Below are 24,521 nucleotides of genomic sequence, written 5' to 3' on the forward strand. Positions count from 1 at the left end.
ACCAGAGTACCTTCTTCCATATATTTGGGGAGTCTCCCACATGCCTTTTGGCGAACACCAAACGTGTTTGCTTATTTTTTTCTTTAAGCAATGGCTTTATTTTGGCCACTCTTCCATAAAGCCCAGCTCTATGGAGTGTACGGCTTAAAGTGGTCCTGTGTACATATACTCCAATCTCCACTGTGGAGCTTTGCTGCTCCTTCAGGGTTATCTTTGGTCTCTTTCTTGCCTCTATGATTAATGCCCTCCTTGCCTGGTCCATCCGTTTTGGTGGGCGACCCTCTCTTGGCAGGTTTGTTGTGGTGCCATATTCTTTCAATTTTTTAATAAGGGTGTAATGGCGCTCCGTGGGATGTTTAAAGTTTCGGATATTTTTTAATAACCCAACCCTGATCTGTCGTTCTCCGTAACTTTGTCCCTGACCTGTTTGGAGAGCTCCTTGGTCTTCATGGTGCCCCTTGCTTAGTGGTGTTGCAGACTCTGGGGCCTTTCAGAACATGTGTATATATATTGGGATCATGTGACAGATCATGTGACACTTAGATTGCACACAGGTGGACTTCATTTAACTAATTATGTGACTTCTGTAGGTAATTTGTTGCACCAGATCTTATTTAGGGGCTTCATAGCACAGGAGTGAATACTTAAATATGCAAACACAACTTTTCTGTTTTAAATTTTTTTCATTTCACTTCACCAATTTGGACTATATTGTGTATGGCCATTATATGAATTCCAGCTTATTGTGGGAAGCTTGTAGAAGGCTACCTGAAATGTTTGACCCACAATTTAAAGGCAATGCTACCAAATACTAATTGAGTCTATGTAAACTTCTGACCCACTGGGAATGTGATGGAAGAAATAAAAGCTGAAATAAATCATTCTCTCTACTATTATTCTATTATTCTGACATTTCACATTCTTAAAATAAAGTGGGGATCCTAACTGACTTAAGACAGGGTAATGTTTTTTGGATTTAAATGGATTTGGCTAAGGTGTATGTAAACTTCTGACTTCAACTGTACATCCATCATTTCAAAGCTTACAACGTTGAATCACACATAATTTAAAAGCCCATTTCATAGAGAATGTTACAAACTAGTCCAAATGTAGTAACTTACTTTGAGAAGATGGTGATTGGGTCTAAATAGGAATTTGGCGTGTGTTACTCTAAATTCAGTGTACTTGTCTGTAACTACCATTACTCGGAAGTCAGACTCTTCCCATACGCCACCAAATTTTTCTCAGCCTCAGAAGCATCTGCATTCACCAAATGTTGTGTGGTTATCTTTACACGTATTCTCCAGAATTATACATAGGGAATTGTTGATATGTTGTCAAATGTTTATTTTAGATGACATTTTCTTCCCCAAAATTTGACACATTCATTATATGTACCTTTCCTTAGTATGTAAAAAGTATTGATCCACAATCTCAATCCAAATCCAATCATATTTGTCACATGTGCCTAATACAACAGGTGTAGCCTTACAAGCCCTTAACCAATCTGCTATCTCAAAGTCCAGTCATGAAGTGTCTTAACAAAATGAAGCCAAAATATGTAGGCTGACTTCGTCAGTGGCCAGAAAACTTTATTCTAATATGTGTGTACTTAATTAGATATAACCTCATTTGTGTCCACATTCAACTGGTTAAAGTTGATTGTGATATGATTCACGATATAAAAATATCCTATTTGGGTGTGGTGCCTGGCCTTGACCCAAAACTGAGAGACAATGTCAAGAGGTACGGATCTCTTGGTATCATGGTTAAGGTGTTGGCTGGTTCAAGTCCTGGTCAGGGCTGAATTCACTACATCGGTGTCAGAAGTAGGATTGTAGAGAGGTGTGTACATGTGAGGGTCTTGGTAGAGGGAAGATGTACATTTTTCCCACTTAAAAGGAACAAACGGCTTTGTCACTGTGGCGGTACCCTAAAAAGGCACATTTGTACCTTTTTCTATCTTGTCCCCTAAGGTACACAATTGCCTCTTTTAAGGTACAAACTACAAGGGTACAATTACCTTAGAGAGTACCACTACAGTGGCAAGCGTGTGTACCCCTTTACGTACAATTCTGTACCCTCTTTTCTGAGCGACCATAAGTGTTTGCGATACTGTCAACTCCGCTCCTCTTTATTGATCTGTAGGATCAGGAGGATCTGTCACTATGTGGTGACCATGCGCTACTTTGAGATGACCATCTTGCTGGTGATCGTGGCTAGCAGCATCGCTCTGGCTGCTGAAGACCCTGTGTGCACCAACTCTGACAGAAACAGGGTAAGTTCCATACGAATCTGGAATGTTTGTGTCAGTGACGTGAAGATGTGTATTTCCTCTCACGTAATTGTCGGATGCGTCTTTGCTTTTCTAGGTTCTCCGTTACTTTGATTACGTCTTTACTGGAGTCTTCACTTTTGAAATGATCATAAAGGTGAGATACTCAAAGAGAAATGATCAAAAAGGTGAGATACTCAAAGAGAAATGATCATACAGGTGAGATACTCAAAGAAAAATGATCATAAAGGTGAGATACTCAAAGAGAAATGATCATAAAGGTGAGATACTCAAAGAGAAATGATCAATTATGAACCTCCTAAAACTATGCACGGAAATACACTTGTAACATTGTTTTCACTGTCGTAACTTATGTTGTCTTATGTGTGTGTGTGTGTGTGTCTTTGTGTGTATCTATGTTGCCCTGTGTATGTGGGTGTGTGCGTGTGTCCTCCAGATGATTGACCTGGGCCTGCTTCTGCACGACGGCTCCTACTTCCGTGACCTGTGGAACATTCTGGACTTCATCGTGGTGGTGGGAGCTCTGTTCGCCTTCGCTCTGACGTGAGTCACAATACTTCTGGTGCTGGATTAGTAATCACACTGACTCACTGGCTCACATATATTATACAGTGCACTGTAGCATATCTCCAAATGTATAAAACTAAGTGTCTGATATGCATCTTCTGGTTGATGCCTCGTGCGGTGATAACTCTTTCCCCTCTGACAGGTGAACATGTTAAATAACTTTCAGTCTCTTGTAGGCTAACAGACTAGTAACGTAATCAAGTAGCTAGCTAGCTAGCTAACACACAAAATATTCGTTCTGGGTTGCGAGATTAATGAACTTGTGCTTCTCCCCTGCCTTATATATAGATATGACTGTGTGTTGATTCCTCTGTTGTGGATATGGCTGTAACTGTGATCCTCATTGTGTATCTCTATTTGTTCTTCTATTTCTCTGTTGTTCCTGGGGAATTTATCACTGTTGGGGCTTCCAGGAATGTGATTGGGTAAAGCAAACACTTCTCACTCTCATACTTGTCATGTACAATTTGTCATACACTTCTCATAGAATTCTCATGTACTTCCCATACTTCTTGTACATGATTCGCCTTGTCTTTTGTCTGATACTTCCCACTCAGCTACACAACTTTAAAGTACTGAATACAAGTGAATTCATATTACTCTGAAAATGTTCTTTATAGTATTGTTTGTCATCAAAAGATAGATTGAGATCTTTTTTGTTAATGTGTGTGTGTGTGTGTGTGTGTGTGTACTTGCACTTGCTCGTGCATGTATGCGTGTATGCGTGTGTCTTCCCTGTCCCCACAGTACACTAAAACACATGTCTACATCAACAGGAACAACAAAGGCAGAGACATCAAGACCATCAAGTCCCTCAGGGTCCTGAGAGTCCTACGACCTCTGAAGACCATCAAGAGACTCCCCAAACTCAAGGTAATGTAATGTGTATATGTTAATTTATGTTCATTTGCCAACATGGCAATGTTTTGTTGACCTTGGCTTCTACATTCAAATGAATGAAACCTTTCAAGGAATTTCCAGGGATTGTGGGGTTTTACTTTTGATTTGTGCTACCTTGTCATTATGTTATCATCTCTCCTTCTCCTATACAGGCAGTGTTTGACTGTGTGGTGACATCCCTGAAGAACGTCTTCAACATCCTCATCGTCTACAAGCTCTTCATGTTCATCTTCGCTGTCATCGCCGTGCAGCTCTTCAAGGGAAAGTTCTTCTATTGCACAGACAGCTCCATGGACACAGAGAAGGAGTGCCAGTGAGTCAAACATACACACTGCCTGCTGTCCACTCTTACAATACGCACACGGGAACAAACAAAGATATACACGTTGACCTTACTAATTTATCTCTTCACAGTCAAATGAATAAATAAATACCATTAAGTCGTGATCATCCACACACCACCCATTTTGTGAGGGATCGGAGGAATCCCAACCTCCTCTGGCTCCCTCCCCTAACCACCATTCTGTTTCCTACAGAGGTTACTACATAGACTACGCTCGAGACAAGAAGGAAGTGAAGAAGAGGGAGTGGAAGAGACATGAGTTCCACTATGACAATGTCTGCTGGGCTCTGCTCACCCTCTTCACTGTTTCCACTGGAGAGGGCTGGCCGCAGTGAGTCCCTGATGTTCCCAGCCCTACACTCTTAGAAAAAAGGGTTCCAAAGGGGTTCTTCGGCTGTCTCCCATAGGAGAACCCTTTTTGATTCCAGGTAGAGCCCTTTTTGGTTCCATGTAAAACCCTCTGTGGAAAGGGCTCATCAAACGGTTCTCCTATGGGGGACAGCTGAAGAACCCTTTTTGGTTCTAGATAGCAACTTTTTTTTCTAAGAGTGTACGCTCTAACACTAAATGAATGCTATTTGATAGGTGATTCAGAGAGACTGTTTAGACATTAGACTGTTACTATTCTCCCTTTCTCTATCTTTCTCTTTCCTTCCCTCCAGGGTCCTGCAGCATTCTGTGGATGTGACAGAGGAGGACAGGGGTCCAAGTCGGGGCAACAGGATGGAGATGTCCATCTTCTACGTCGTCTACTTTGTGGTCTTCCCTTTCTTCTTTGTCAACATTTTTGTTGCTCTCATCATCATCACCTTCCAGGAGCAGGGGGATAAGATGATGGAGGAGTGCAGCTTGGAGAAAAATGAGGTACAGGACAGAAAAGCGCCATACAAACACACTCCCAGTCTACTGTAGCTTAAACATACATCACTCATACACAAATTCTTACAACACAAATAATTTTGCATTCGGAAAGTACTCAGACACCTTGACTTTTTCCACATTTTTATTATGTTACAGTATTATGTTACTTATTCTAAAATGGATTCAATAAAACAAATCCTCATCAGTCTACACACAATACCCCATAATGACAAAGCGAAATCAGGTTAATCGTTTTTTTGCGAATGTATTAAAAATAAAAACACATACCTTATTTACCTACAGTAAGTATTCAGACTCTTTGCTACGAGACTCGAAATTGAGCTATTTGATCCTAATGTTTACATTAACATCTTTAAGATGTTTCAACAACTTGATTGGAGTCAACCTGTGGTACATTCAGTTCTTTGGACATGATTTGGAAAGGCACACACCTGTCTATATAAGTTCCCACAGTTGACAGTGTATGTCAAAGCAAAAACCAAGGAGTTGTCCATAGAGCTACGAAACAGGATTTTGTCGAAGCACAGATCTGGGGACAGGCACCAAAACATTTCTGCAGCATTGAAGGTCCCCAAGAACATAATGTCCTCCATAATTTTTAAATGACTCTTCCTAGGGCTGGCCGCCCGGCCAAACTGGGAAATCGGGGGAGAAGGGCCTTAGTCAAGGAGGTGGCCAAGAACCCAATGGTCACTCTGACAGAGCTCCAGAGTTCCTCTGTGGAGATGGGAGAAACTTCCAGAAGGACAACTATCTCTACAGCACTCCACCAATCAGGCCTTTATGGTAGAGTGGCCAGCCGGAAGACACTTCCCAGTATAAGACAGATGACAGCCCGCTTAGAGTTGCCAAAAGGCACCCAAAGATCCTCTCAGACCATGAGAAACAGGTCTCCCTGGTCTGATGAAACTAAGATTGAACTCTTTGGCCTGAATGCCAAGCGTCACATCTGGAGGAAACCTGGTACCATCCCTACGGTGAAGCATGGTGGTGGCAGCATCATGCTGCGGGGATGTTTTTCAGCGGCAGAGACTGGGAGACTAGTCAGGATCAAGGGAAAGAAAAACAGAGCAAAATACAGAGAGATCCTTGATGAAAACCTACTCCATAGCACTCAGAACCTTAGACTCGGTGAAGGTTCACCTTTCAACAGGACATTGACCCTAAGCACACAGCCAAGACAACGCAGGAGTGGCTTTGGGACAAGTGTCTGAATGTCCTTGAGTGGCCCAGCCAGAGCCCAAACCTGATCATACATCTCTGGTGAGACCTGAAAATAGCTGTGCAGCGACGCTCCCCATCCAACCTAACAGAGCTTGAGAGGATCTGCAGAGAAGAACGGGATAAACTCCCCAAATACAGGCGTTCCAAGCTTGTAGCATCATACCCAAGAAGACTCGCCTGTAATCACTGCCAAAGATGCTTACTGAGTAAAGGGTCTGAATACTTATGTAAATGTGATATTTCAGGTTTTTTCTTTTCTCTTGTAAATTTGCAAACATTTCTAAAAACCTGTCTTTGCTTTGTCATTATGGGGTATTGTGTGTATAGATTGACGAGGGGGGCAGTGTAATACATTTTAGAATAACGCTGTAAAATAACAAAATGTGGAATAAGTCAAGGGGTCTGTCTGAATACTTTCCGAATGCGCTGTACAATTACAGGAGTTCATGAAATTGATTCACCTACAATGACCATCTTGGCATCTTGATCAGATATACACTTTATATTGATCACAATACTCGTAACAGATTCATTCCTGATTTTTTTCCCTCTTCTTTTTTTGTTATCTCTCCATCAGAGGGCATGCATTGACTTTACCATCAGTGCCAAGCCCCTGACCTGCTACATGCCTCAGAACAGACAGACGTTCCAGTACCGGCTGTGGCACTTTGTGGTGTCACCGTCATTTGAGTACACAGTGCTGGTCATGATTGCCCTCAACACTGTGGTGCTCATGATGAAGGTATGGAACCTATATCTTTTTAACAGAGCTTATAAACATGACATATGTGCAGGCCTTTGATTGAAACTAGTTTCACTCTCAAAGACTCAAATCCATAGGAGAAAGCCCAGTATGCCCCTGTTTGTCTGATAACAGTTTAATATTACACATCTCAGACTCTTTGTATTAAATATGTTACCCTCTTCTTTGCCATCGCTCTGCAGAGGTTGACATTTATTGTCACGAGTTGTACCCTGTAGGCAGAACTGAGAGGTTTCCACTAAAAACCTATACAAATAGGTTAAAATTGAATTTAAGGTTAAAGTTGGGTATTAGGGTTAGCAGTGTGGTTAATGTTAGGGTTATGTTTAAACTCAGATTTTATGACTTGGCTAGTAACTATTCTGCAGAGCTGCCTCCAGTACATGAAACATCTCAATAAATGTCAACTTGCTCACTGTTTGATACATCCCGCTATTACCCTGACTGTGTCCTGTTTATCTGCAGTACAACTCCGCTCCAGCAGCGTATGATACAGTATTGAAGCACCTGAACACAGCCTTCACCGTTCTCTTCTCCCTGGAGTGTATCCTCAAGATCATGGCCTTTGGTTTTGTGGTGAGCAAGACAGTAGGACTTTAGTCAACTGTTGGCAAAATGTAATTAACTGATCCAATGATATGGTGGCATGTACAGACATAATCCTTTCCATTCAAGAAAGAAGCCTTGCCATTTTACAATGGTGTTCATTTGTCCCCTGACAGAACTATTTTCGAGACACTTGGAACATTTTTGATTTCATCACCGTGCTCGGCAGCATCACTGAGATCATTGTGGACTTACAGGTAATATTTCACTCTAGCTCCTTAAACCTCTTGGAACTACCCATCCCGGATCCGGGAGAATTGTCATCAACTACACTAATTAGCATAGCGCAACGGACAAAAAATATTACTAGAAAATATTCATATTCATGAAATCACAAGTGAAATATAGTGAAACACAGCTTAGCCTTTTGTTAACCACCCTGTCATCTCAGATTTTGAAATTATGCTTTACAGCCAAAGCAAGACAAGCGTTTGTGTAAGTTTATCGATAGCTTAGCATAGCATTATGTCCAGCTAGCAGCAGGAAGCTTGGTCACGAAAATCAGAAAAGCCACCGGAAATAGCGGTCCACCGGAAATAGTGGTCACGACAACGGTGAAAAAAATTATGTCCATAATATCGACAGAAACATGGCAAACGTTTTTTATAATCAATCCTCAAGGTGTTTTTCAAATATCTATTTGATAATATATCAACCGGGACAATTGGATTTTCAGTAGGAGTGAAAGGAAAAATGACTACCTCTGTCTTTTACGCAAGAATCACTCTGAGAGTGAATCACTCTGAGCCCTCAGCTGGCCACTAACGCAATGTAGTCGTTTACGCTCATTCTTCAAAATAAAGCCCTGAAACTAAAGGCTGTAGACACCTTAGGGAAGCCACAGAAAAATGAATCTGGTTGATATCCCTTTCAATGGGCAATAGGGATGCATAGAAAGACAGGGGTTTCAAAATAAGAGTCACTTCCTGAATCGATTTTTCTCAGGATTTCCCCTGCAATAACAGAGCTTATTTTTCTGTTATACTCACAGACAATATTTTAACAGTTTTAGAAACTTTAGAGTGTTTTCTATCCTAAGCTGTCAATTCCTGAGAAATAGGCGGTTTACTTTGGGAACGTTATTTTTCCAAAAATAAAAATAGTGCCCCCTAGTTTCAAGAGGCTAACCTTTACTTTATAACAATTCTGATTCCCAAGGTGGTAGTACTGTAAAGCTTTTTCTCTCAGTAAAAACTAGGCTATTAAAGTTGTATACTCACTTCGTTCACTTGAGTGACTTTCAATCAAATCTATCTGGCTATGTCTTTGTCATTTCTCTAACACCTTCTCTCTCCCCGGACCCTTGTCCTTTCTGTATATTCCTTGTCGTCTCCACCTCTCTATATTTCCTATGGTCTGTCTATCTCAGTCAATAAACACGTTCAATATGAGTTTCCTGAAGCTGTTCCGGGCTGCCAGGCTGATCAAGCTGTTGAGGCAGGGCTACACCATACGGATCCTGCTCTGGACCTTCGTACAATCCTTTAAGGTCAGCCATGTTCTCCCCTACATTTACCATCTCACATGTCCACTTAATAAATATCCAACTTTGTTCATATACATGGTGTTCAGTCTTTTCTTTGTATGTCCCTGGTCCCAGTACACTATGATGAACCACCAACCTTTTCTGAGATAAGATAACTTCCGCAGTCAAATAGCAAGCCGAGAATTACCGCTCACAATTTTTTTTCTACTTGATTTAATAAATGTAACATTAAACTAATAAAAACAGTTCTGTATAAATGAGGTTTGTGCAGTAGGTTTAATACATTATCACAGCATATTGGCGATATTCCTGGCCTGCCAATATTGTTATTCTCAGACCGTATTATATTTGAAAACTCAAGCTTGGATAACAAGATAGATCTGTTAGTGTAGCACTTGCGAGGCACAGCTGAGCATCAATTGAAATAATTTGCTAATAATTGACTTTTTTTTTACTGGACTGGTACCTGCATCTGATGGTCATGGTGCTTTCAAGACAACTGGGAACTCGGAAAAAACAAGGTCAAATCATGACGTCAGTGAACTTCCGGTCAGAAAGTCTGCGCTCTAAAAAGATGCCACAGTTTCCGAGTTGGAGGACCATTCAAAGCGATTTTCCCCAGTCGGATCTTTTTCACCGAGTTCACAGTTGTCTTGAACGCACTGAAATCGGAAGTCGGAGATTTCCAAGTCCCCAGTTTATTTTAACATGGCATTAGTCTCAGTGGGAGGGAGACAGCAGCAGAGGGTCTGCCTCTCACCATCTCTGCTCTCTTCTTCCTGTCCTCCGGTGAGACTGACCAGAGAGAGGGCCAGTCTTCCACCTGATGGTGAAACTCCAGTTCAAATCGAATTTTATTGGTCACATACACATATCTAGCAGATGTTATTGTGGGTGTAGGGAAATGCTTGTGTTTCTAGCTCCGACAGTGCAGTATTATCTAACAAGTAATATCTAACAATTTCACAACATATACCAATACACACAAATCTAAGTAAAGGAATGGAATTAAGAATATATAAATATATTAACGAGCAATGTCAGAGTGGCGTAGACTAAGATACAGTAGAATAGTATATAATACAGTATATACATATGAGATGAGTAATGTAAGATATGTAAACAATATTAAAATGACTAGTGAAAGATTATTGGAATCTGTGTGGGAAGCTGGACACGTAGGATGACTGACAATGAAGGTGAACAGGTGGTCACGGAATGGATGAGACTGAGGCAAGAATTCCTTTAACCATAAAGTGTTATATTTACTGGGTAGTCTGTCTGTGCTGCATAACAAAGGAAACAAAATAACATGTATGAAATTCATAATCACAAAGGTCAAATCCTAACAATCCTTTTCATTATTAACGTATTTATGTAATTCAGCAATTCAGTTCAATAAGAAGTCAATAGGAATCATCATTGAGTCATTTAGGCTCATAACTATTCATCATAATCAGGAGAATAATAATACAAATAATTAAATTGGTTATTCAATCTATAATCTCCATCAGTTTGATATCAGAATTGATCAGTTCAGCAAACAATAATGACGTTTCATATTTCACATTTCAAGTTTGACTTCTGTGAGGGAAAAATGATGTATTCACCTTATTTGTTGGCTATGTAACAATTACTTACTTAACGAACAGTGAGGTATTTCTGTCCTGCTAATGCTGTGTTTTATGGTCTCCACTCTAGCACCCTGCAGCCAGTCTGGGTGGTGAGGACATGAGGTTCTACTAGAGATAGCTTAAAGCTCACAATTGATTTGTGTTGGTGATAAAAACCTAAAAGCTAGCATTCTATAGACAAGATGTGGTGTGTGTGACTCGAGATGGATAGAGCCTGGAAGAGTTAAGCACAATGCCTCAGTCTCATCTTCATGCATCTGGGAAACTAAGTAAAAGACCATCCTGTGTAGATAACCAAGGTGTCTTATGGGAAGGTTAGAAGTGACTGACTAAGCAATCTTGGTATCAGCTATATAAAAACTGTGCATCGTCTGTAAAGGCTAGACTCTCAGCCTAACAGTCAGTCAAGACTGGTGGGCTGACGGTCTGATTATTGCAATAATTAATCGATATTAAATAAAGATGATTGTTTGAAGAAATTACCAAGACCAAGTCTCTCTCAGTACTGAATTTCCACAACATTTTATATGTACATGTAATTTCATTACATATTAACCAGATATCGATGGCATAATTGGCCTGTGATGATCTGTAGGGCTGTGATTATTGTCTATTTACATTACGCAATAGGTTTGAAGCGTGCGCTCCAAGCCGCGTTCCGCGGTAATAACTATAAATAATAACTGATGGCCCGCTCTCCCGATCGCAACAGATAGTTCAGATGAAAGGTCGAGAGTCGGTGGACTTACGTGGATTCACGGACGCACAGAATGTCTGAATTAGACTTAGAGTTAAGGAAGAGAAAGCAGCGAGGTCGGGCGATGGCGATTTCCTCCTTTTAATGAGTTGAGATCTGTCGTACATTCCACCTGACCTAATTAAGTCCCCTGGCCCAGCTGAGCAAGTGGCCATGAATTAAAGGATTATTCCACCAACTCCATGGGCCTTTTCTACAACAAGTGTTCCATTTATTAAAGTGGCCAGTGATTTATTTCAAGTCTATTTATATAGGTAGCAGCCTCTAATGTGCTAGTGATGGCTATTTAACAGTTTGATGGCCTTGAGGTAGAATTGTATTTCAGTCTCTCGGTCCTAGCTTTGATGCACCTGTACTGACCATACCTTCTGGATAATAGCAGGGTGAACAGGTATTGGCTCGGGTTGTTGTTGTCCTTGATGAACTTTTTGGCCTTCCTGTGACATCAGGTGCCGTAGGTGTACTGGAGGGAAGGTAGTTTGCCCCCGGTGATGTGTTGGGCAGACCGCACCACCCTCTGGAGAACCCTGCGGTTGCGGGTGGTGCAGTTGCCGTACCAGGCGGTGATACAGCCCGACAGGATGCTCTCAATTGTGCATCTGTAAAAGTTTGTGAGGGTTTTAGTTGCCAGATTTCTTCAGCCTCCTGAGGTTGAAGAGGCGCTGTTGCACCTTCTTCACCACACTGTCTGTGCGGGTGGACCATTTCAGTTTGTTAGTGATCTGTATGCAGAGGAACTGGAAGCTTTGCATCTTCTCTTTTGCGGTCCCTTCAATGTGGATATGGGGGTGCTCCCTCTGCTGTTTCCAGAAGTCCACAATCATCTCTTTTGTTTTGTTGACATTGAGTGAGATGTTATTTTCCTGGCACCACACTCCCAGAGCCCTCACCTCCTCCCTGTAGGCTGTCTCGTCGTTGTTGGTAATTAAGACTACTACTGTTGTGTCGTTTGCAAACTTGATGATTGAGTTGGAGGCGTGCTTGACCACGCAGTCATGGTTGAACAGGAGGGGGCTGAGCACGCACCCTTGTGGGGCCCGTGTTGACGATCAGAGGAGTGGAGGTGTTGTTTCCTACCTTCACCACCTGGGGGGGGGTTCAGACCCAGGGACTCGAGCTTAATGATGAGCTTGGAAGGTACTATGGCTTTGATTGCTGAGCTATAGTCAATGAACAGCATTCTTACATTGGTATTCCTCTTGTCCAGATGGGATACGCCAGTGTGCAGTGATGGCGATTTCATCGTCTGTGGATCTATTAGGGCGGTAAGCAAATTGAACTGAGGTGATATGATCCTTGGCTAGTCTCTTAAAGCATTTCATGACGACAGAAGTGAGTTCCTATGACAGATGTTGTTCCTATGACCAGAGAAAGTGAAATACTCCTCGATTTTAAAATAGACACGATGAGCTGCTGCTAATAATAAAAGTGCAACGTTAGCGATACACTTGGCTACTCATTCATTGCAGCTGCAGCCCGAGTGGAAGTAGAGAGAAGCCGGTTTTATGTTTTGTAATAGTGTTGAATAAAAAAGTGTTGACAGTGCTGGATAAAACGTATACATGAACTCGCTCATAAAAACAGCAGCTCTTTGCTGTATTTGACAGTCTCTCTCCGGTCATGGTTTTAAAAGTTATGAAACCTCACATAGGCTAGTATCAAACTTTGCTGTGTGCAGGGTCGTGGAAGCTGTAGGTAGGCATGGTGATTTGAGCTATCCGGTTGGCCAGACTAGGAATGCCTTGAAGATCGACCAGTCTGGTTGGTGACCACTGACCTGCAGTAGGCTGCCAGAGTGTATGCTATTGGGAAAACCAAATAATAATTTATCTCTTTGTATCTCTTCTTCTCTCTAGGCCCTTCCTTATGTGTGTCTGCTCATCGCAATGCTGTTCTTCATCTATGCCATCATTGGGATGCAGGTAAAGCATCCAAACGCTTATATGCTTTACAATGGTAACGTCAGCCTCAAAGGCATGGATCATCAACTAGATTCAGCAGTGGATGATCAGGGAGCTGGAACATACACCAATAGTTACCAAGAAGCCAAAACAGATATAATATTTGACTAAAACATAATTGCTTCCAGGGGCGCAACTTTCACTGGTGACATATCCCCCACACGTTCTGAAATGGCATTTTTGTCCCCCCCCAAGTTTTATCATTGGAATGTGATTCAAAACGAGGCAACGGTGTGCTTTAGGACAATACAAACGCCTCTGAGCAGTACCCCTCACTTCTAAAAACAAAGTGGCGCCCTTGATCTTTTCAAACCATGTTTACATTTGTATACCATCCCTTATATCTCTCTATTATACGTGGGAATACTTTGGAACAGAATTACAAAATTAAAATCAGTTTGGTGCTGATTTGTTAGTGTTTTTACAGTCTTTTATGTCCCCCCCCCCCCCCCCCCAAAAAAAAATGCATGTATTTATTTCTTGCTCAGAAAACATGGGGGGCTGCCAGTTGGGGAACCATGCTCAAAGGGAAGTAGTATCATGTTTTTTTCTCACCTGATTCACACAAGGTGTTTGGAAACATCAAACTGAACGACGAAAACCACATAAACCAGCACAATAACTTCAAGACCTTCTCCGGTGCGCTCATGCTTCTCTTCAGGTGGGCGCATTGACAAGGACTCGGAAGCTGAACTGAGATATTCTAAACTATAAGTAGATGATTATGCTGCCTGATGACGAATTAATATATATTAATAGACTAACTGGTTAATCAAATAATTGCTTGCTTGCTTGCTTGCTTAATTCATTGACTCATTGATTAACTCATTGATTGACAGGAGTGCGACCGGGGAGTCATGGCAGGAGATCATGCTATCGTGTCTGGGTGGGCAGGAGTGTGAGCCAGACTCCTCCATGGCACCCATGACCATGTCCCCTGATCATGAGGGAGGCTGTGGTACTGACTTTGCCTACTGCTACTTTGTCTCCTTCATCTTCTTCAGCTCCTTCCTGGTGAGGACACTCCAGAAATACACTTTTTCTCCTTACCTCCACTATTTGTCAGTTCTCTCTCTCTCTCTCTCTCTCTCTCTCTCTCTCTCTCTCTCTCTCTTTCTGTCCATCTTACTGATACACAAAGTACATTTTGATTGTGCTACACAAATACACTTTCTCTCCACTCTGTCACCACTCTCTGTCCATCTTTTTCATTCTCATACTTAAAAGCAGTTATTTTTATTGTATGTATGCATGCACACGTGCACATCAGTATAGCACATACTGATGTATTTGTACATACACACATGCCGCCCTTCACACGTCCTCTCCTCTTGTATGACTGTGTAGATGCTGAATCTGTTTGTGGCTGTGATCATGGATAACTTTGAGTACCTGACCAGAGACTCTTCCATCCTGGGGCCTCATCACCTGGATGAGTTTGTCCGTGTCTGGGGAGAGTACGACCGCGCAGCATGGTGAGAGATAAGAAACCCACCATGTCTCAACTTTGCCCAGCAGAGGGCAGTGTATTGATTCACTACAGACTAAATAGGCCTAAACTGCATTTATTCCTGTGCAAGATTTGCCAACTTGTTCTGTTTCAAATTTACAGAAACTCGTAATGAATGACTCTACCAATTCCTTTTTTCCACAACTCACTCTCTCTCCTTCCTCATCTTCTCTGTTTCTTCCGTAGTGGGCGTATACACTACACTGCCATGTATGAGATGTTGACCCATATGTCTCCACCCCTTGGTCTGGGGAAGAAATGCCCCAGAGGTATGGCCTACAAGGTATGGGAGAAACACTTATTTTCTTCTTTTTAATTTGTTGTTTTACTGTTGTTTACTCTCCCTCTCCCTCCCTCTCTCTCTCTCCACAGAGGCTGGTGTTGATGAACATGCCAGTGGATGAGGACATGTCAGTCCACTTCACGTCCACCTTGATGTCTCTCATCCGCACCGCTCTGGAGATCAAGATCGCACGAGGTCAGGGAATGAGTTGAGTTTGAAACCACCATGCATCACTGCATCTGCATGCATTTATCCAGTTTAGACGTGGTCTTCCATCTTAAGCCTGGAGATCCACACATCCTAGGGATGCAGGCTTTTGGTCCAGCCCATTACTGGTAACACACCTGATTCAACTTAGAAATGGCTTGATGATTGGTTGAGTAGTTGAATCAGGAAATGTAGCAAAATCAACCATTTCCACTGCCTGTGTATAATGGATGAATAAATATCTATTTTATTGTGCTCCAGGTGGGGAGGACCGAGTAGCTCTGGACACTGAGCTACAGAAGGAGATCAGTGTGATATGGCCGTACCTTCCCCAGAAGACCCTGGATGTACTGGTGCCCATCAACAAAGGTCAGACCCACGTTAGAGAGATTTGGAGAGGTAGAGCTGGGAGGCAGTCAGTCACTCAATGACTAGCAATCTAACTATGATTGTGTCTTACAGATTCCGACATGACAGTAGGTAAGATATATGCCTCCATGATGATCATGGACTACTTCAAACAGAACAAAGCCAAGAAGCTGAGAGCACAGCTGGAAGCACAGGTCAGATGTACACACTATATTAACATCCTATACACTGTATAAAACTCACTTCTTTTTTGTATAAGATTATCATGACATCTGATCTGTTGACACAACCCAGTGCTTGCAGTGATACATTGCTTGGTGTGGTCTCCTCTACAGAAGGCCAGCCTGATGCCGTTCAAGAGGCTGGATGCCTCGACTCTCTCTGAAGACATTCTGTACAATGCCCATCCCCTGCCCTGCATGTCCCTCAGTGCCGGCTCTGCCCTGTGAGTCAATCCACGCTGTGTGTGTGCGTGTGTGTGCGTGTGTGTGTGCGTGTGTGTGTGTGTGTGTGTGTGTGTGTGTGTGTGTGTGTGTGTGTGTGTGTGTGTGTGTGTGTGTGTGTGTGCGTGCGTGCGTGCGTGCGTGCGTGCGTGCGTGCGTGCGTGCGTGCGTTGTGCCTTTAGTAAGTATTTGACAGTATTTCCTGTGGGGCTTGCCTCCATCTGTAGGACCAGAGGAGGCCTGGTGGCGTTGAGTCCTCTCTCCCAGGACCTGTTCGCCATGCAGCCCATGACCTCTGACCAGGACACCAGCAGTCAACACTCCAGGGTAAGGAGAAGTACCAAGGACTACGTACTGTAGAAACTTATCACAGGAGTACTGTATATCACACTAAACTAGCACAGACACCAACACATAGTACACCAACAAAGAAGCCTTTATATAATTTAGTAAGCGTACAATGATAGCTCTATAAGGACCTTAGCTAGGAGCCAAAAGGAAAAAGGAAAATCACAATGATATAGTAGCTATGGCCAGAATATGAAATACTGCACAATGAAAACCTAACCTCCTGTGGTAAAGCTCATTATCAACCCAAACATATACAACAATGAATCAATGACACATCTAGTAGAAAGGGTTAGGGCCAGTTGTTTTAGTTGGTTCCTGTGTTTTTCCCCCTATTATCTTGCAGAGAATGCTATTTGTTGATCAGTGATTCTACACCTCACTTTGCTCAAGCCGATCCTCCTCAATGGACTTGGCAGTTGTAGCAAAAAGTTGGTCAATTAGGCTATGTTTATACAGGCAGCACAATTCTGATCTTTTTTTTAACCAACAACATCAGATCTTTTTCAGAGCTGATCTGATTGGTCCAAAGACCAATTAGTGAAAAAATATCATAATTGGGCTGCCTGTGTAAATGTAGCCTAATTGAGCCATCTTTAGCTACAACTTCCGAGTCCATTGGAGAGGATCAACTTGAGTGAGGTATGGAGTCACTGCTCTAAAAATAGTGGGCTGCTTAAACGCAGCCCCAGAGGCAATTTAAGGGGAGAGTCAATGACCACATTTACACGCACACCAATACCTCATTATTATTCAGGATACTCAAGTATTCTGTTTTTGAGTTGACTCATATAAACATCCTATCCAATAACTGGAAAAATTCAATAATAATTGAGTTTATAATTCATTTACTACTTGCTACTTTCACTGCTATGTTCACCTGTAATTTAGACAAGTTTCTGCTATACAGTTGAAGTCAAAAGTTTACATACATCTTAGCCAAAAACATTAAAACTCAGTTTTTCACAATTCCTGACATTGAATCCTAGTAAAAATTCCCTGTCTTAGGTCAGTTAGGATCACCACTTTATTTGAAGAATGTGAAATGTCAGAATAATAGGAGAGAGAATGATTTATTTCAGCTTTTATTTCTTTCATCACATTCCCAGTGGGTCAGAAGTTTACATACACTCAATTCATATTTGGCAGCATTGCCTTTAATTTGGTTTACTTAGGTGAAACGTTTCAGGTAGCCTTCCACATGCTTCCCACAATAAGTTGGGTGAATTTTGGCCCATTCCTCCTGACAGAGCTGTTGTAACTGAGTCAGGTTTGTAGGCCTCCTTGCTCGCACCCGCTTTTTCAGTTCTGCCCACTAATTTTCTATTGGATTGAAGTCAGGGCTTTGTGATGGCCACTCCAATACCTTGACTTTGTTGTCCTTTAGCCAATTTGCCACAACTTTGGAAGTATGCTTGTGGTCATTGTGTCACGAATACCACCGAAGGTGGCTGCCCTTCCTGTCCGGGTGGCGCTCGGAGGTCGTCGTCGCCGGTCTACTAGCTGCCACGATCCCTTTTTCCTTTTGTTTGTTTTTGTCTGATTGTTTTCACCTGTTCCTTGAAGGGGTTTTGGCATGGGTGTTATTTAAGTTAGTTTAGCCCGCTGGTGTTTGTGCGGGCTTGTGGTTATTTTACGTGAGTGGTGTTTGTGTACTTTTGGGTTTTCAGTCTGGTATTTTGGTAACAGTGGTTTTGGGTTTGTTGCGCCTGTGTTTTGGGCTTCACCCATGTTTGTACCTGTTACTGTGCTTGAGGACATTGAAGCGTTTTTTCCCGTCTACCTTCTGCTCTCTGCGTCTGACTCCACACCCATCACTCTCCCGTCTACCTTCTGCTCTCTGCGTCTGACTCCACACCCATCACTCTCCCGTCTACCTTCTGCTCTCTGCGTCTGACTCCACCCCCATCACTCTCCCGTCTTCCTTCTGCTCTCTGCGTCTGACTCCACACCCATCACTCTCCCGTCTACCTTCTGCTCTCTGCGTCTGACTCCACACCCATCACTCTCCCGTCTTCCTTCTGCTCTCTGCGTCTGACTCCACACCCATCACTCTCCCGTCTACCTTCTGCTCTCTGCGTCTGACTCCACACCCATCACTCTCCCGTCTACCTTCTGCTCTCTGCGTCTGACTCCACACCCATCACTCTCCCGTCTACCTTCTGCTCTCTGCGTCTGACTCCACACCCATCACTCTCCCGTCTACCTTCTGCTCTCTGCGTCTGACTCCACACCCATCACTCTCCCGTCTACCTTCTGCTCTCTGCGTCTGACTCCACACCCATCACTCTCCCGTCTACCTTCTGCTCTCTGCGTCTGACTCCACACCCATCACTCTCCCGGCGTTACACATGGTCCATTTGGAAGACTCATTTGCGACCAAGCTTTAACTTCCTGACTGATGTCTTGAGATGTTGCTTCAATATATCCACATAATTTTCCTACCTCGTGATGGCATCTATTTTGTGACGTGCACCAGGCCCTCCTGCAGCAAAGCTCCCCCACAACATGATGGTGCCAGCCCCTGTGCTTCATGATTGGGATGGTGCTCTTCGGTTTGCAAGCCTTCCCCTTTTTGTCGATATAGGACTCGTTTTTACTGTGGATATAGATACTTTTGTACCTGTTTCCTCCAGCATCTTCACAAGGTCATTTGCTGTTGTTCTGGGATTGATTTGCACTTTTCGCACCAAAGTGCGTTCATCTCTAGGAGACAGAACGCATCTCCTTCCTGAGTGGTATGACGGCTGCATGGTCCCATGGTGTGGTACCTTCAGGCATTTGGAAATGTCTCTGAAGGATGAACCAGACTTGCGGAGGTCTACAATTTTTTTCTGCGGTCTTGGCTGATTTCTTTTGATTTTTTCATGATGTCAAGCAAAGAGGCACTGAGTTTGAAGATAGGCCTTGAAATACATCCACAGGTACACCTCCGATTGACTCAAATGATGTCAATTAGCCTATCAGAGGCTTCTAAAGCCATGACAGAATTTTCTGGAATTTTCCGAGCTGTTTAAAGGCACAGCCAACTTAATATATGTAAACTTCTGACCCACTGGAATTGTGATACAGTTACAATTATAAGTGAAATAATCTGTCTGTAAACAATTGTTGGAAAAATTACTTGTGGCATGCACAAAGTAGATGTCCTAACCGACTTGCTAAAACTATCATTTGTTCACAAGAAATTTGTGGAGTGGTTGAAAAACAAGTTTTAATGACTCCAATCTAAGTGTATATAAACTTCCGACTTCAAATGTAATTTCCGACACTGGCCATATTAAATTTTAATTTTAATTTGTTCAAAAGTACATGTTAAACACAATAGAAATAACCATGAATAAAAGTACTTTTCCTTGTAAAAACGTCAAGAAATTCATAATTCTGGGTAAGGTGTTGGCTTGACAGTTGCTGGACCTGGGTTCGAGTCCTAGTCGGGGCTACCCCACGAATTTGCTACAACACACTTCCATGGTTGGTTTAGTTGACTCGCCCCTTAAACAGCACCTAATTTACCAATTTTTAGCTACACTTCTGAGTCTGTTGGAGAGGATCAGCTTGAGCAAATTGAGGTGTAGAATATCTGATCTTCAAATAGTATTTCATGCCAAATAACATGCTTTTAATTAAGATTCGAAGAACTACGCCTCCCCTGGCTTAGGCGATCCCCCACACCAAACACTCACAGCAACCAGATATTGATTGATTGATTGGAGACAACTTGTGTCAATGAAAAATATTTCTTAGGATTTTCTACCTGCAGCAAACCTAGTGGATAATGCTGGAAATACCGGTTAAAGAAAAACATTTAGAAAAAAACAACTATCCCTAGTAATGGTTGAATGAAGATACTAGTAGTGCATTGCAGAGCACGGCATTGATGTTTCAAGGTGTTTCTGTCCTTGCCAAGTTTGACTCTCTATGTCCCCTATCCTCCAGGCCGGCTCGGTCCTCCCCTCCCGCCCCGTGGCTCGATGACTCATTGCGAGCTCACAGAACAGGGCTCCGGGCAGCCGAGCGGAAATGGAGGAAAACTCGCCTCCCTGCGGACCTGGCATCCTTTCAATCCCTCCTCTCTACATTTTCCTCCTCTGTCTCTGCTGCTAAAGCCACTTTCTACCACTCTAAATTCCAAGCATCTGCCTCTAACCCTAGGAAGCTCTTTGCCACCTTCTCCTCCCTCCTGAATCCTCCTCCCCCCCCTCCTCCCTCTCTGCAGATGACTTCGTCAACCATTTTGAAAAGAAGGTCGACGACATCCGATCCTCGTTTGCTAAGTCAAACGGCACCGCTGGTTCTGCTCACACTGCCCTACCCTGTGCTCTGACCTCTTTCTCCCCTCTCTCTCCAGATGAAATCTCGCGTCTTGTGACAGCCGGCCGCCCAACAACCTGCCCGCTTGACCCTATCCCCTCCTCTCTTCTCCAGACCATTTCCGGAGACCTTCTCCCTTACCTCACCTCGCTCATCAACTCATCCCTGACCGCTGGCTACGTCCCTTCCGTCTTCAAGAGAGCGAGAGTTGCACCCCTTCTGAAAAAACCTACACTCGATCCCTCCGATGTCAACAACTACAGACCAGTATCCCTTCTTTCTTTTCTCTCCAAAACTCTTGAACGTGCCGTCCTTGGCCAGCTCTCCCGCTATCTCTCTCTGAATAACCTTCTTGATCCAAATCAGTCAGGTTTCAAGACTAGTCATTCAAATGAGACTGCTCTTCTCTGTATCACGGAGGCGCTCCGCACTGCTAAAGCTAACTCTCTCTCCTCTGCTCTCATCCTTCTAGACCTATCGGCTGCCTTCGATACTGTGAACCATCAGATCCTCCTCTCCACCCTCTACGAGTTGGGCATCTCCGGCGCGGCCCACGCTTGAATTGCGTCCTACCTGACAGGTCGCTCCTACCAGGTGGCGTGGCGAGAATCTGTCTCCTCACCACGCGCTCTCACCACTGGTGTCCCCCAGGGCTCTGTTCTAGGCCCTCTCCTATTCTCGCTATACACCAAGTCACTTGGCTCTGTCATAACCTCACATGGTCTCTCCTATCATTGCTATGCAGACGACACACAATTAATCTTCTCCTTTCCCCCTTCTGATGACCAGGTGGCGAATCGCATCTCTGCATGTCTGGCAGACATATCAGTGTGGATGACGGATCACCACCTCAAGCTGAACCTCGGCAAGACGGAGCTGCTCTTCCTCCCGGGGAAGGACTGCCCGTTCCATGATCTCGCCATCACGGTTGACAACTCCATTGTGTCCTCCTCCCAGAGCGCTAAGAACCTTGGCGTGATCCTGGACAACACCCTGTCGTTCTCAACTAACATCAAGGCGGTGGCCCGTTCCTGTAGGTTCATGCTCTACAACATCCGCAGAGTACGACCCTGCCTCACACAGGAAGCGGCGCAGGTCCTAATCCAGGCACTTGTCATCTCCCGTCTGGATTACTGCAACTCGCTGTTGGCTGGGCTCCCTGCCTGTGCCATTAAACCCCTACAACTCATCCAGAACGCCGCAGCCCGTCTGGTGTTCAACCTTCCCAAGTTCTCTCACGTCACCCCGCTCCTCCGCTCTCTCCACTGGCTTCCAGTTGAAGCTCGCATCCGCTACAAGACCATGGTGCTTGCCTACGGAGCTGTGAGGGGAACGGCACCTCAGTACCTCCAGGCTCTGATCAGGCCCTACACCCAAACAAGGGCACTGCGTTCATCCACCTCTGGCCTGCTCGCCTCCCTACCACTGAGGAAGTACAGTCCCCGCTCAGCCCAGTCTAAACTGTTCGCTGCTCTGGCCCCCCAATGGTGGAACAAACTCCCTCACGACGCCAGGACAGCGGAGTCAATCACCACCTTCCGGAGACACCTGAAACCCCACCTCTTTAAGGAATACCTAGGATAGGATAAGTAATCCTTCTCACCCCCCCCCCTTTAAGATTTAGATGCACTACTGTAAAGTGACTGTTCTACTGGATGTCATAAGGTGAATGCACCAATTTGTAAGTCGCTCTGGATAAGAGCGTCTGCTAAATGACTTAAATGTAAATGTGGAGGTTTGAAAAGAGACGTTGTCATTCTCAGTGCTCACTGTACTGTTTCTATGCTGTTTGGTTGAACTGGTCTGCAGTGTACTTTTTGCCCTATAGGAATCTGTTAGTGTTTGCCTTCTTCTATGTATATTTTCACTGGGGAGTAACATGACTGGCTTTAAAGCAGGTGAACTTGTCTGGCTCAGTATGTTTGGTGCATCCAGATCTGAATTTGCATGAGTGTATGTGTAAGAACAGCCCGATACTTGTTCTGTCCTCTCTCTTCTCATTTATTGTCGTAGCGATGTGCTTATGTCGCCGTCTCCTTACGCCCTCTTACTCTTTCTCCTACTCATGTTTTGCCCAATCCTTCTGGGGTCAGTCTCCTTGTTGTCATTGGTTGTTAATCTGTGGCTCTTTGGCTGGAATGGCTTCTGATTAGTTGGTGATGATGGAATGGCTTAAGTTCTCTCCCAATTGCAGAAAGGCACTCGCAAATTATTACGATGTAACATTGGCCGAAACCCTCCTTGGCTGGAACCCCAAAAGGCAGTTAGTACCGGTATTAAATTGACCAGCCTGATCTGTACTGTACTCTATCTCTCCCCTCGCCCCTCTCTCTGTCTCTGGTCTCATATAGGTGAGTCTTGGGGAGTTCAGTGGGTTGATTCCTGACTCACTGCAGCTCCCGTTTGGCAAGGGGCTGTGTGTACGGGCCTCCTCTATGCCCCGTCTGGCTGTAGAGCCACAGGTACAGCCCTCTGACCACACTGACTCCTCCAGGGGCCAGAAGGGCCTCGGGCAGCAAGGGGGCCCCAGAGTGTGACATGCATGTTTGTTTGACAGAGGACGAGGACCAGACTACACTGGTTGTTCCGTTTGGAGAGAAAAATGGGTTTATGTATCTTCTGTTTGCTGCTGGGTTTCTGGAGAGGGATAATCAACATGGATGTTTCAAAGGAATGCTAGCATTTCAGAATGGTGTTTGATTGATCCTGGGTTACTGGTATGTTTTGTCTCTGTCTTCTGCTAAACAATGAGCTGAAGAGTAAAATGAAGAGGTTCAAGCATCCTAGTTGACCTGTTAATTTCCTGGAATATTGAGCATGGAGATGGATAAAAACAGAGAATGCTGCATGGATTGACAGATGGATGGATTTCTTTGAAAAGAACAAAAACCTATTTTATGGTACATGCGGGTATTTAGTTGTGTCTCCCTCTGTGTGCGTGCAGACGGAGATGGCCAGTGGCTCCATTAAGCGGTCCTCGTCCACTGTGGCTGACCAGAGGGTGAATGGCCTGTGGCAGGAGGAGAAGAAGAGTCCTGATAGACTGTACAGACCACGCCACAAGAGCTACAAGGCTGCCGGTCAGTCTCCGCTCTCCAATGTCCACTCGTGTGACCTCTCCTGTTATCTCTCCCACTGGCATGATGAGGGATGTTACTGTGTGGTTATTGTTTACATGTGTTTATATGTGTTTACATGTCAAGTTCTCTTCCCCGTATTTTCCCTTTCTTTTCTTATGTCTTTATCCTATTTTCAAGTGCCGCTTTTCCTTTTCTTTTATCCTAAGTGCGTCAATGATCTACCTGTCAACATACTTTTTAATGATCTACAGTGTTACAAAATATATATATATATATTTTCTTATCTTGCTTTACCTCTCTGTGCTCCTTTCCATGGTCTTCCTCCTCCAGTCTCCCGGTCAGAAAGAAAGAGGCAGTTGGACACAGAGAAGGAGCGCGGGAGGTCTAAAGAGCGCCGCCACCTCCTCTCCCCAGACACATCCCGCTGTAACTCTGAGGAGAGGAGTCTACAGCCCTCATGCTCCCCTAGCCGAGAGCACACACACCCCCTGGACAAACAGGTAGGACACACACACACACACACACACACACACACACACACACACACA

At 43.8% G+C, this 24,521-nt stretch overlaps 1 protein-coding gene across 1 annotated transcript in view; it reads left to right on the forward strand.

Moving 5' to 3' along the window:
- LOC124040660 (voltage-dependent R-type calcium channel subunit alpha-1E-like) overlaps positions 1-24,521 on the forward strand; it is a 103,741-nt gene that overhangs the window by 76,680 nt on the left and 2,540 nt on the right. The window contains exons 25-48 of the mRNA XM_046357740.1: positions 2,149-2,278; positions 2,373-2,432; positions 2,733-2,839; positions 3,277-3,288; positions 3,640-3,736; positions 3,916-4,076; positions 4,300-4,437; positions 4,769-4,970; positions 6,790-6,954; positions 7,441-7,551; positions 7,698-7,778; positions 8,951-9,070; positions 13,315-13,380; positions 13,989-14,080; positions 14,259-14,433; positions 14,767-14,894; positions 15,116-15,212; positions 15,302-15,407; positions 15,681-15,788; positions 15,882-15,982; positions 16,124-16,233; positions 16,459-16,558; positions 23,838-23,973; positions 24,304-24,473. Coding sequence (XP_046213696.1) covers positions 2,149-2,278; positions 2,373-2,432; positions 2,733-2,839; positions 3,277-3,288; positions 3,640-3,736; positions 3,916-4,076; positions 4,300-4,437; positions 4,769-4,970; positions 6,790-6,954; positions 7,441-7,551; positions 7,698-7,778; positions 8,951-9,070; positions 13,315-13,380; positions 13,989-14,080; positions 14,259-14,433; positions 14,767-14,894; positions 15,116-15,212; positions 15,302-15,407; positions 15,681-15,788; positions 15,882-15,982; positions 16,124-16,233; positions 16,459-16,558; positions 23,838-23,973; positions 24,304-24,473 — 2,773 coding nt within the window. The remainder of the gene's footprint in view (positions 1-2,148; positions 2,279-2,372; positions 2,433-2,732; positions 2,840-3,276; positions 3,289-3,639; positions 3,737-3,915; positions 4,077-4,299; positions 4,438-4,768; positions 4,971-6,789; positions 6,955-7,440; positions 7,552-7,697; positions 7,779-8,950; positions 9,071-13,314; positions 13,381-13,988; positions 14,081-14,258; positions 14,434-14,766; positions 14,895-15,115; positions 15,213-15,301; positions 15,408-15,680; positions 15,789-15,881; positions 15,983-16,123; positions 16,234-16,458; positions 16,559-23,837; positions 23,974-24,303; positions 24,474-24,521) is intronic.

The sequence above is a fragment of the Oncorhynchus gorbuscha genome, linkage group LG08, assembly GCF_021184085.1.
Source record: "Oncorhynchus gorbuscha isolate QuinsamMale2020 ecotype Even-year linkage group LG08, OgorEven_v1.0, whole genome shotgun sequence".
NCBI classification, from domain to species: domain Eukaryota; kingdom Metazoa; phylum Chordata; class Actinopteri; order Salmoniformes; family Salmonidae; genus Oncorhynchus; species Oncorhynchus gorbuscha.